The sequence below is a fragment of the Notolepis coatsorum genome, assembly GCF_963971535.1.
Source record: "Notolepis coatsorum genome assembly, chromosome: 4".
In the NCBI taxonomy this organism is placed as follows: domain Eukaryota; kingdom Metazoa; phylum Chordata; class Actinopteri; order Aulopiformes; family Paralepididae; genus Notolepis; species Notolepis coatsorum.
In genome coordinates, this window is record NC_140168.1 from 24,786,468 (window position 1) to 24,800,293 (window position 13,826).

Below are 13,826 nucleotides of genomic sequence, written 5' to 3' on the forward strand. Positions count from 1 at the left end.
CTTCAATGACTGGCAGACTTTTTTTTTGTGCTTGCAGTTTCCATGGCTAAACTATTAAGTACAATAATGAAAGGAATAAAATACACTTGTACAATTTATATAACTGTAAGCAAAACTCTAGCCTGCATGGGTTTGGTTGGAGGTGCAACGTCGGAAGCCTGTGAGCAGTGTATTGTACTGTATGTACTGTATTGCACATCGTTGCGGGCAAGACCACCCGCATTTCATTGTATACTTGTATGCCGTGACAATTAAAACTCTTGACTTGACTTGACTTGAGTGCATCATGTAGGCACTGGCGGCATGAGGAACTTGACCATAGCACTAGTTAGATATACTTAGTAGATTAGGCCATTTAGATAGTTAGATGGGCCATAAGCATACTGTATGTAGAGGAGCCCCCAGCTACAAGCTACTAATCTTTGTACTGTCTTTTATTATGCACTCTCCTACTAAGGAATCTACCTTGCCTATATTATTACCTATTGTGCTAACATGCACTCAAGACTGTAGCACTCAAGTTCAGCACTGTTTGATGAACAATGTTACTACTGACCCTTAGTTGCCAGAGTTGTACCCTTCCTGCTGACTTATTGTACTGAACTTGTAAGTCGCTTTGTATTAAAGCGTCTGCTAAATGTAAATGTAAAATGTTTTGGATAAAATTTCCATTTATATGTTTTGATCTGAGAGGTTCTGGTTAATTCTAGAGCGTTAAAGGAACACGCCAACTTTTTGGGAAATTAGCTTATTTGCCATCTACCCTGGAGTTAGACAAGCAGATACATACCCTTTTCTTCTCTGTGCATGCAGTAGGCTTAGGGAACAGCCGCACCATTAGCCTAGCTTAGCGTCATTCACTGGAAGTAGGTGTGCCAGTGTAGCCTAGTTCCCAACAGTCATGAAATACACTCCAAATACAACTCCAAAACTTTCCTGTAAACATGTTGTGACCTGTGTATTTTCCACGTGGAGAAATAATAAAAAAAAAATAGACATTTTCGTTTTCTAAGCAGATATACTCTGAACTATGTTTCGCCGAACCACTGCTGCCTTGGCGCAGTAATTTCATTACCTCGCCCTGTTGCTTTTTGAAAAACGGGGCTTTTGAGGTGATGAAATCACTGCGTCCAGGCAGCAGTAGCTTGGCAAAAAATAATTCTAGTGTATATCTGCTTAGAAAACGAAAATGTCAACTACTTCCAGTGAATGACGCTAAGCTAGGCTAACGGTGCGGCTGTTCCCTAAGCCTAATGCATGCACAGAGAAGAAAAGGGTATCTGCTTGTCTAACTCCAGGGTAGATGGCAAATGAGCTAATTTCCCAAAAAGTTGGCATGTTCCTTTAAGGATGTAACTACAGGTCTCTTGATAGAACAAGTTTTTGATTCTGTGTTTGCATTATATAAAAATAGTAATAATAAAATAAAAAATATATTAAAGAAATGGAATTTGGCACCATTTAGGAGCTGGCATCATTATACGGTATCGGTTTTGACACTGGCATTGAAGAAATTAAAACGATACATGTACATCCTGGGCATTTCTCAGGACATCAAAGCATAAACAAAGAGTGAGGCCTGGTCCTTGAATGGGTTTTACCAGGGAGAATGGAGCATTATTTTTATCTAATGATGAAAGCTGCTGCTTATTTATGCTTTCTTGCATAAATAAGAAATATTTTTCTTGGGAGTAAGCCACATACACAAACAAACAAACAAACAAACAAACAAACAAACAAGCGTGTGGCTTAGTTCCAAGTCATTTAATTTGATTTATGCTCTCCTCCTATATATAATTTTTATTATTATTGTGTTGTCTTGTCTCTTTTATTCTTCCGCTCTCCTATATCTTTCCATTTCCTTCTGGGCAAGCGAATATATTTTCAGCCACGTTTGAATCCAATGTGTAGACAAGACGGCACGTCACCATCATCTCTTTTTCACGCTCTCCCTTTTCTCCCCCCCCCCCCCCCCCCCCCCCCCCCCACTCTCTCACAGACGATGAGGTTGACCTCCAGCGCAGCTCGACGGGGAGCGAGGGGGGGAACTCGGGGGACGGGACGCCTCCAGCCAAGCGCAAAGGGAAGTTCTCCAGCTTCGGCAAGATCTTCAAGCCCTGGAAGTGGAGGAAGAAGAAGCCCAGTGCGAAGTTTGAAGAGACTTCTATAGGTACGTCTGGTGTAGAGACTTCTATAGGTACGTCTGGTGTAGAGACTTCTATAGGTCTATAGATACGTCTGGTGTAGAGAGGCTCCTATATGTATGTCTGGTGTAGAGAGACTTCTATAAGTACGTCTGGTGTAGAGAAGCTTCTATAAGTACGTCTGGTGTAGAGAGACTTCTATAAGTACGTCTGGTGTAGAGAGACTTCTATAGGTACGTCTGGTGTAGAGAGACTTCTATAAGTACGTCTGGTGTAGAGAGACTTCTATAAGTACGTCTGGTGTAGAGAGGCTTCTATAAGTACGTCTGGTGTAGAGAAGCTTCTATAAGTACGTCTGGTGTAGAGGCTTCTATAAGTACGTCTGGTGTAGAGAGGCTTCTATAAGCACGTCTGGTGTAGAGAGACTTCTATAAGTACGTCTGGTGTAGAGAGACTTCTATAAGTACGTCTGGTGTAGAGAGACTTCTATAAGCACGTCTGGTGTAGAGAGACTTCTATAGGTACGTCTGGTGTAGAGATACTTCTATAAGTACGTCTGGTGTAGAGAGGCTTCTATAAGTACGTCTGGTGTAGAGAGACTTCTATAAGTACGTCTGGTGTAGAGAGACTTCTATAAGTACATCTGGTGTAGAGAGACTTCTATAAGTACGTCTGGTGTAGAGAGACTTCTATAAGTACGTCTGGTGTAGAGAGACTTCTATAAGTACGTCTGGTGTAGAGAGACTTCTATAACTACGTCTGGTGTAGAGAGACTTCTATAAGCACGTCTGGTGTAGAGAGACTTCTATAGGTACGTCTGGTGTAGAGAAGCTTCTATAAGCACGTCTGGTGTAGAGAGACTTCTATAAGTACGTCTGGTGTAGAGGCTTCTATAAGTACGTCTGGTGTAGAGAGACTTCTATAGGTACGTCTCGTGTAGAGAGACTTCTATAAGTACGTCTGGTGTAGAGAGACTTCTATAAGTACGTCTGGTGTAGAGAGACTTCTATAAGTACGTCTGGTGTAGAGAGACTTCTATAAGTACGTCTGGTGTAGAGAGGCTTCTATAGGTACGTCTGGTGTAGAGAGACTTCTATAAGTACGTCTGGTGTAGAGAGGCTTCTATAAGTACGTCTGGTGTAGAGAGACTTCTATAAGTACGTCTGGTGTAGAGAGACTTCTATAGGTACGTCTGGTGTAGAGAGACTTCTATAAGTACGTCTGGTGTAGAGAGACTTCTATAAGTACGTCTGGTGTAGAGAGACTTCTATAAGTACGTCTGGTGTAGAGAGGCTTCTATAGGTACGTCTGGTGTAGAGACTTCTATATGTCTATAGATACGTCTGGTGTAGAGAGGCTCCTATATGTATGTCTGGTGTAGAGAGACTTCTATAAGTACGTCTGGTAGGGATGCCCCGATCGATCGGCCACCGATCGTTATCGGCCGATAATTAGTATAAATATGCGATCGGGAATTCCGATAATTAGTCATATTCGCCGATCGCGGAAACTGATCAAGTGGATATCTCACTCGCTTGTCTCAGACGCACAGGACCTGCAAACTGCTCCTCCTCCCTAGCCCCGCCCGTACCCGTGTAGAGTTTGTAAACACAGAGGAGGCGGACCTCCTCTGCTGAGTCTAGATAGTGCATTCGACCTGAGCTAACGTTAGCTACCTAGCTATCGTTACTGTTTAAACAAAATTACCCAGTCAACTATTCACTTTTAGTAGGCATTGTCTAACGGTATTTAGCCGGCTAGCTACTGATAGCTCCGGATATCAACAAATGCCCCAGAAGTCTAGTGGTCCATGTTGATATCTCCGTTAGCTTGCGTTAGCTGACGTTAGTTCACCGTTCAAAACGAAATGTCCGATTGAACTAAATAGTTGTCTTAACGTCATCTAGCCGGCTAGCAGTAGCTACAGATAGCTCCTGATATCAATGTCTTATATCAATGTCTTATCAATGTCTTATAACATCTAGTCGGCCAGCTACCGATAGCTCCTGACATCAACAAACGCTCCACAAAGTCTAGTAGAGACGTGTATGCTACCTGTTAGCTCACGTTAGCGCAAGTTAGTTCACCGTTCAAAACGAAATGTCCCATTGAACTAAATAATTCACTGAGGCGTTGTATTAACGTTATATATCCGGCTAGCAGTAGCTACAGATAGCTCCTGATATCAATGTCTTATAACACTGATTCGATGCGTATTCGAGCTGAGGGCTTGCTGAGCACAGTTAAGTAACGTTATGCCAATAGGGTCCAGGTGCAGCGCCGGAGAATCCTGGCCGTAGCTCTGCTCGAGGCTACTCGAGTATAGGTCCAGGTGCAGCTCCGGAGAATCCTGGCCATAGCTGGAGGCTACTAGAGTACACACAGACAGTGGAGCTTGTTGCGTGGTGGCGATGTCTCGCAGATAATACAAGTACAAGTCTAATTATATAATATATATATTAAAAAAAAAAAAAAAAAAAAAAAAAAACTTTTTATATAAAATAAGTTTTAATTTCTTTTTAATCAAAAACGATCGGTATCGGATCGGTATCGGCCGATATGGCTCACGACAATCGGTGATCGGTATCGGTGGCAAAAAACGTGATCGGGGCATCGGTGTAGAGAGACTTCTATAGGTACGTCTGGTGTAGAGAGACTTCTATAGGTACGTCTGGTGTAGAGACTAGAGACTTCTATAAGTACGTCTGGTGTAGAGAGACTTCTATAGGTACGTCTGGTGTAGAGAGACTTCTATAGGTACGTCTGGTGTAGAGAAGCTTCTATAAGTACGTCTGGTGTAGAGAGACTTCTATAAGTACGTCTGGTGTAGAGAGACTTCTATAAGTACGTCTGGTGTAGAGAGACTTCTATAAGTACGTCTGGTGTAGAGAGACTTCTATAGGTACTTCTGGTGTAGAGAGGCTTCTATAGGTACTTCTGGTGTAGAGAGGCTTCTATAAGTACATCTGGTGTAGAGATATTTCTATAAGTACGTCTGGTGTAGAGAGGCTTCTATAGGTACGTCTGGTGTAGAGAGACTTCTATAGGTACGTCTGGTGTAGAGGCTTCTATAAGTACGTCTGGTGTAGAGACTTCTATAAGCACGTCTGGTGTAGAGGCTTCTATAAGCACGTCTGGTGTAGAGAGACTTCTATAGGTACGTCTGGTGTAGAGAAGCTTTCTGATTCACACCCTCCAGACAAAGAACCATATAACCAAATCACAGTCAGTCACACTTCTGCTGTCTTAAAACTAGGAACATACTAAGCTCGCTGCGGTAATCGGTAGTTTCTTTTATAGAAATAAAACGCATTTAGTTAATTTTTGTATATCAGTACCCACATTCAAATAAAAAACGCAAATTAGTAAAATACTAAACTAAATGTTGTCAAGCGTGTAAGTCGCATTATAAACTGAACATTTTTATTTAGGTTTGACTTACAGAGTAGTTTTATCTTCAGTGAAGGAGAGAAAGAAGGTCTATAGACGACACATGACACAACCATAGCGGAGGATTTGGAGATATATTTTCGATTAAACGCTGCAGCAGCAAAAGCTTGACTGGAGAGGAGCTCAGAGGACCAGTCCAGACCAGCAACAGTGTCTGCACAGTGTGTGATCAATACGCTACATTGATCCGTCCGTCAATGAACACATGGAAAAGTGATGGAAAGTATTACCTGTCATTTTTTTATCGGAACTTGAACTCTTATCTGTCCAACAAATAGATACTAATCATTGAAAATGTATTAAAAACAGATGTAGACAGACCGACACAGCGGATCAATGTAGCCGCATGACATTAAAGTAAGGCTGAGACCACTTATCGATTTATGGATAACTGCGTGAAATCGATTAAGTGGCATCTCTTTTAAAAAAAATTTGTATACGTTATACTATAGGTCTTGTGGCATGTTTTAGTTAAAACATCCCCATTTCATGTAAATTCAGTTGAATTGCAACTCTGCACTGCGCATTCAATATGCAGTGCACTCCTCCATCACATCCGGAGACCACCGACTATAAAATGAGAAGGATCACTGTGGTAGTTTTGAATGGGGAAATCTGTACCACTAAAGATGGCAGCAACGGCAAAGAATTTCTGCAAAATAAACATGAATTAGTTATTTAAATAATATTTCTTTAAAATCTTAATTTATTTTATAAATACTAATAAAAATATCGATAATTTTGACCCAGATTTATCGATTCTTCCAAATGGCATATCATCTCAGCCTTACATTAAAACTCAAAGTAAACGCTCTACAGAAATTGAGCATTATTTAGTCAAATGTCCGGTGTCACCGGTAATACCGGTGTTGTCATGAGTTTATTAGTCATGGGAAATTCCACATCACCGTGGCAACCGTAACGCACACAACACTTTTTTTACCGTACCATCTTTTAGATAATAAGGTTTGTGAGAGCGTTGTGTGGTCCTTCGTCTGAGAGGTATCTATTATTGTCACGCTTCGCTTGTGATGATGTCTCAGCGGAGGTTTCTCTCTCATGCCTCATGTTCTGCGTTGCAGCCCTGGAGAGAAGGATCTCCGTGAGGAAGTCGCGGCAGGAGCTGATCGAACGAGGGGTGCTCAAAGAAATCCCAGAGAACGGTGGGTAGATGTTCACAGCACAACATAAATTACATGATTATATGGGATGTGGTAGTAGTATAGCAGTTATGTTAATATATGAATAATCTGACATGATAATTGTTTATATATAATATATATATACATATATATATATATATATATATATATATATATATATATATATATATATTATATGTCAACCCATATAACTGTATGATAGCATGTACAATAATGCTGTTTATACCGCATTTATATATTTATTCTTACCGTATATGTATATCCACCTGTCTGTACATACATGGACATAACCTTTTTACATATCTGTAGATACTATATCTATCTCTGTACATACAGTATCCCTTACCTCCTCTTACTAGTTACGCTGGTGGCCAGTATGACTTACTACCATAGTGTCTTTATACCTGTATCACTGTACATCCGATAGCACTACACCCAGTAGTACTAATTTCTATATTTTATACCCAGTTTAATCACCTGTACATTGTATATTACTGTTAATAATACATTTAATTTGTAGTGCACTTTACATTTGGAACCAAATCTCAAAGTGCTACAGGGTAAAGACATAGGCTTTAAAACATAGGCAATTAAAAAAACAAGGCATAAAAACATTTAAAGAAAAGGGATAAGACACACAAAGGCATGTATAAAAGGTTAAAACTAAGAAAAAGCTTTGGTTTACACTTTACTGCTACATTTGCACTCTGGTTGGACGCCAAACCTCTTTTTGTTGTACTGTATGATGATGATGATGACGATACACCAGAATCTAATCTAGTTATCAATGAAGATGATCTTCTAAAACACTGTTTGTTTCTCCACCTGACAGAGAACACTGATGTGAACCACTCCAAGGCCACGCTAGTGAAGAATGGCCACCCGGTGCCCATGGACGTGGACCGGGTGTCCGAGTCGGGGGTCCGGGTGTCCCGGGAGTCGGACCCGAGGCTGAACCCCACCTGGCTGCCCCAGGGAGACGAGCGCAGGGGCAGCGGCCCGCCCGAGGCGGACCGCAGGAGCAGGGTGCCGTCCGACGCCTCGCGCAGCAACCGGGCGCCGCTGGACGTGGACACTCACTCCCGTCTCGCCGTGGACACGGACCGGCGGAGCCGCCTCCCGTCGGACATGGACAGGAGAGGAGGCTCTCTGCCCAGGGGACCCGCCCAGGAGGAGGGCAGGCACCGGCGCGAAGAGAGGAAAGACCAGCGGGACGAGAGGAAGGACCCGCGGGACGAGAGGAAGGACCCGCGGGAAGAGAGGAAGGACCCGCGGGACGAGAGGAAGGACCCGCGGGAAGAGAGGAAGGACCCGCGGGACGAGAGGAAGGACCCGCGGGACGAGAGGAAGGACCCGCGGGACGAGAGGAAGGACCCGCGGGACGAGAGGAAGGACCCGCGGGACGAGAGGAAGGACCCGCGGGACGAGAGGAAGGACCCGCGGGAAGAGAGGAAGGACCCGCGGGACGAGAGGAAGGACCCGCGGGACGAGAGGAAGGACCCGCGGGACGAGAGGAAGGACCCGCGGGACGAGAGGAAGGACCCGCGCGACGAGAGGGAGGACAAGGACAAGGACAGGGGGAGGAGGGACCGGCGAGAGGACAGAGAGAGGGACGGAGCGGACAGGAGGGAGGAGAGAGACTTCAGGGACAGGCGAGACAGGAGGGACGACCGCGAGAGGCGAGACGAACGCACGGAGAGGGAGGAGAGGGAGAGGAAAGACGGCCGGGGGGGGGAGAAGGACGACAGGAAAGAAGACCGAGAGGAGAGGAGGGAGAGAGACGACCGAGACAGAAGGGAGGAGCGAGACCGGAGAGACGACAGGCGAGAGGACAGGGAGAAGAGGGAGGAGCGAGACAGGCGGGACGACCGGGACAATAGGAGGAACGAGCGAGAGCGGCACGGGGACAGGGAGAGGAGGGAAAAGCCGGAGCTTCAGAGGTCCGCCGAGGACTCCAGGCCGCCTCTCAGGCCCGTCTCCGAGATGGACACTAGGCCCAGTCTGCAGAAGAGCTCCTCCGAGGACAACAAGAAACTACGCCCCGCCTCGGAGGCCGAGCGCAGGTCCACCTTGCCGAGGTACTCCCCCGCAGAGGAGTTCAGAGGACGGGCAGGTAAGACCCACCTTTGTCAGGTTCAGGATAGTCTCTTACACTGTATCTATGTATGTGTCGGCTAGGGATGGGCTCGGGTAATGTCTTCCCAGATCGAGGACTCGCATGAATTACTCCAGTAGTGCTAGAGCAGGCGGTCAGGTGGCGTAGCGGAGATTGCGCTCGTCACCAATGCAAGCGGCCGCGGTCTCGACTCCCGGAGTCAGCATTGTCCTGCAGCTTGGGCCGGTCGTCATACTAACTCGTTTGGCTGAGTTAGGGGGAGGGAAGTCGTGGGTGGTAATCTGGCGTTGTGGACAGCGACGCCTACAGGTCAGGTCTGGGCGCCTGCTCAGCGAAAGGCAGGAAATGGTGAAGGCAGCGTGACCTCCCACGCGTTACGCTTCACCAATGAGAGTCCTCGCTGCCAGGTGAGAAGAGAGCCACTGGCTGTCTCCACATGTGTCGGAGGAAGCATGTGGTGGACTTCAGGGTTCCCTTGTACCGACCAGTAGGAGGAACATGCGCACAACGACCAGGTAGGGGAGGGGGGGAATTGGCATAATGACTAAATCAGGCGGAGAAAAAGAGGATAAAAAAAAGAAAAAGTAGTGCTTGAGCAATTGTTTAGGGAAATAGATTTTTAGAATGCATCTTAAAGCGCATGGCAGCAGTAATAACGAGATATTGAACACACACACACACACACACACACACACACACACACACACACACACACACACACACACACACACACATGGAACGGCATGTCCGTAAACTCTGTATCAATAGTCGATGAACGCTACGCAAAGTGGGCGACATGTTGTTAGCACAATTTGTAAATCACAAACCGCTGTTATGTTTTAGATAATGCTAAGCTAGCATTCAAGTTCAAGTTTCTTTAATAGTTGTCATACAGAAGTACAGAATACTTTTATACAAAATGCTTCTTTCTGTTACTCTCCACTCCAGAGACTGTGCTAGACAAAAAGATAAGTATGAAATAAACTAGCAACAAGGTTTTTGCGGTTATGCTTCATGCATCAACTCACGCCTTGCAGGATTTCAGAGTGAGATTCCTGTTTCAGTGGCATAAACAAACATTTAAAAAAAATAAAGCAACCTCAATAACTCGAGGTGAGTTGAAACGGCATGGCATGTGCACCGCACCGGTTGTTGAGGCTGCTTGATTATGGCAAAAATCATAATCACGATTATTTAGATTTATATTAAAATCACGATTATTAAACACGATTACTCATTGATTTGAGAACATCATATAACGATGACTGAATTAGGTAGTTTTACCTTTCTTCTCGCACCAAAGGCTGCCTTTCTGTCATCTACAAGTTACCAAAAGACTTTCTCAGAATAACTGGAGAAACGCGCCGTGGCTCCTCCTCCCTCTCAACACCAGCTGAAACCACTGCTGCGTTTACAACACAAGACTAAATGAGAGCAACACGGCATGCGGCACAATAATCGTTTTATATCGATTATCCTGTTATCTTTTCATGATCATGGGAAACCAAAATCCTAATTGAAATTCGTTTAATCGCCCAGCCCTAATTCATGTCTGGTCAGCTGTGGGCAACTGGAAGGTACTGAATGGAAGGATGGAAAACATTATTCCGTCTTTTCAAACTGCACCCCCCGTGATATTCACAAAAGGGCTGTTACACTGATGCTATTGGAGGTTGTCTAGTTCAGGGGTTCCCAAACTTTTCAGGCCGCGACCCCCAAATAACGGTGTCAGAGAGCCGCGACCCCCACTATTATAGGAGGCAAAAAATATATAAAATGATTCATTTTATAATTCTAACCCTTTAAATGCCATTGTGTGTGATGGCATATATTTGCAATATATCAAATGCAAAGTTGATTTTTCTGGGGGGGATTATTACAGGCTAGCATGTGTCAATGATTAGCAACAACAGTTTTTTGTCCCGCCTCCACCAATCACATGCGGCTCCCTTTGTGTGTGTGTGTGTGAGTGAGAGCGAGAGAGAGAGAGAGAGAGAGAGAGAGAGAGAGAGAGAGAGATAGTTCTCCAACTTGTGTGAGTTGCAGTGATCTCCTGGTTGTTCCCCACCTAGGTTATCTAACTATTGCGCTGCTGCAACTAGAAACACTGGCCTGGCCTGCTTCTAAGTTCAGTGGCCTGACTGCATAAAAAAAAAAAATCAAATAAAAATTTTGGAAATCATCTGGCGACCCCCCCCGCGGCGGCTCGCAACCGTCGCGACCCCGACTTTGGGAACCCCTGGTCTAGTTGACGGTCAGTTTAACAGGGTATCTGCGGGGTATTAAAAAGTATTCAATTCATAATTCTCAATTTAAGGCCTTAAAAGGTATTACATTTTTGGGGGGGGGGGCAGCCCGGCTGTCGGGAGGTTAAATAACATTGCATATATGAAATGTTTTTGGATTTAAAAAGGTCTTAAAACATCTTAAATGTAACTTGTTGAAACCTGCAGATAACCCTGTATAACCCCTTCAGCATTCCTGGAATGTAAATAGGCATGAACACGGCACGCTGCTCGACTCGCAACAAAAGTGGAAACAATATTATGATTTCCATTGTTTCTCTTATAGGGGCTCTAGGCGTACATAGTTGCACAGATGGGTACGCCATAGATAAATGGGAAAAACATAGGGAAACGGATCCAGGCACGCACTCAAATTTATTGGCAGCCTGAAATCATGACGTTTCGGTGTGAACACCTGCTTCAGAAATGGCTTGATTGATTGATTTTTATTTATCTCGAACCAACACACATAACAAATCACAACAAATTGATAAAAGGAAAAACAATATACATACATTAGGGCTGGGCAATATGGCCTAAAAATAAATTCCCAGATAAATTTCTTTCCTATTGGGATTAATAAAGTGCAAATCTAACTTTCACCAAACATCACTTTTTGTAAAATAAAAGGCGACTCTAAAAAAAATATATATATATATATATTTTTTTTTTAATTCGATTAAAATTTTTCAAAATCTTCCTAAATCATTAATTCAAATTAATCGATAATATCGATCAATCGCCCAGCCCTAACATTCATACATTACATACATATAACTACATACACACATACATACAAACAAACATTATATACTTAAACACACATATACACACTCACACATACAAATAAAAATAAACCAAAACATAGAATTTGGTTCGAGAAGGGGCAGAAAGAAGCAGTGCTTATCTAGTCCTGCCCCTTCCTTACATCACACAATTTACAGATTCTTGCTCTCTATCTATTGTAAATGATACAAAAAAAACAGAAGAAACGAAAGCAGTATTTGCAAGGAATATAATGTCATAATCATAAGTAACAGTACTACTCTAGATGTTCCTCTTTCATGACGTATTTCAATGCTTGCAATCTTAAAAAAAACTAAACGTCATTAGATAACACATGACATTCGTCCGAGGTAACGCACTGTGAGGCTCGGAACGACTGCCGTAGCGGACGGAGTCTCTCCTCAGTGGCGCTGCTGTGTGTACGGTTCGCGTGTTGCTTTTTAACAGCGGAGGAGTGCAAGAATGTGACCATGTGACCGCGGCAGCGCGAGAGAGCGGCAGTGCGGAAATAGGCTGTCTATTGCCATTCTCTAAGACAAACGCTAACCTTAACCAGCTCCTTAACAGTGCCTAAACTTAACCTTTCTAACCTTAACCAACTCCGAAACAATGCCTAACCTTAACCTTAACCATGCCTAACCTTAACCTTAACCATAGAAAGAATATTGCCATTCTCTAAGACAAACTCTAACCTTAACCAGCTCCTTAACAGCGCCTAAACTTAACCTTTCTAACCTTAACCAACTCCGAAACAATGCCTAACCTTAACCTTAACCATGCCTAACCTTAACACTTTCAGCGCCACGCCTGGTTTTCCGTTTTACCGCTTGAATGCCACCATCGGCGCCAATGTTAACGTTAATATCGCCTAATCTATGTTTTAAATTATGGCTATGTGTCTAATCTGCCCATTGCATTATCAAAGACTATTTTCCAGTCAGTGCTGTGAAGGCAGATTGTTTTTTTATTGCGTCGTTGCCGTTTCAGAGCAGTTAGAAAAGCCCCTGTTTTGATATAAAAAACAGCTCATTCTGGAGCATTCTATGAAAATCGTCTTTTAGTGGAATATTCCACAACGTTGATATTCGTCGGCCTTTTTATGAATCGTTTTCAAATAAACGCTAGATGATCAATATTATACGTGCACGCACGCACATTACGGCCGCGCACTGATAATCGCTCCGTTGATTTCCTCACGGACTTTTACAGTGAAACCGAAAGAAGACATTTCACAAAACAGCTTATAACTTCATCAAACTTACTCTGATTATCCTACCACTGATAACATAGAGTCCTTACCTGACATCAGATGGTATCCAACTGGTATATTCCAATTCCTGATCACCATTCAAAAAAATCGATACGTGTATGGATCCAACGCGATACAGTAGAACTCCATGATCCGCGGGGATCTGAGGCTCCAGAATGAACTCTAGTAACCCCGGCTGGATCAGTGAACTGGAAAATGTGGAGTACCGGATTTTTTTCCCCATTCATTTTCATTGAGTCCATTCCAAAATCACTTATGTCATCTGGGAGACGACAGGGGGCGCTTTTTTCCACCGTGATCGCCGGCGCCCCTCGGCTATACTCGGGTAGGCTCGGGTGATGCAATAATTTTTCAGATCGCAAAAAAAAAAAAAAAAAAAAAATCCGAGAAATCTCGTGAGTGGCATGCAACCACCTATAAAAAAACCAGAGAAATCTCGTGAGTGGCACTGAAAGTGTTAACGGGCGAAAGAATACACGTAAAAAAAAAAAAAAAAAAAAAATGATGGGATTCGAACTGGAAACCAACGGACCGCAGGACCGCCGCGCTGCCAGGTGAGCTAAGCTTCGAATGAGAATCATGGCGGTTTACGGCTAAATAATGCCGCAAGCT

The 13,826-nt window shown here is 43.7% G+C and overlaps 1 protein-coding gene across 6 annotated transcripts in view; it reads left to right on the top strand.

The window, feature by feature from the left end:
• Window positions 1-13,826, top strand: part of phactr4a (phosphatase and actin regulator 4a) — an 84,150-nt gene that overhangs the window by 43,296 nt on the left and 27,028 nt on the right. For all 6 annotated transcript variants that reach the window (XM_084313388.1, XM_084313389.1, XM_084313390.1 and 3 more), the window contains 3 exons: window positions 2,000-2,170; window positions 6,677-6,757; window positions 7,590-8,870. In XM_084313388.1, the coding sequence (XP_084169514.1) occupies window positions 2,000-2,170; window positions 6,677-6,757; window positions 7,590-8,870 (1,533 nt within the window). The remainder of the gene's footprint in view (window positions 1-1,999; window positions 2,171-6,676; window positions 6,758-7,589; window positions 8,871-13,826) is intronic.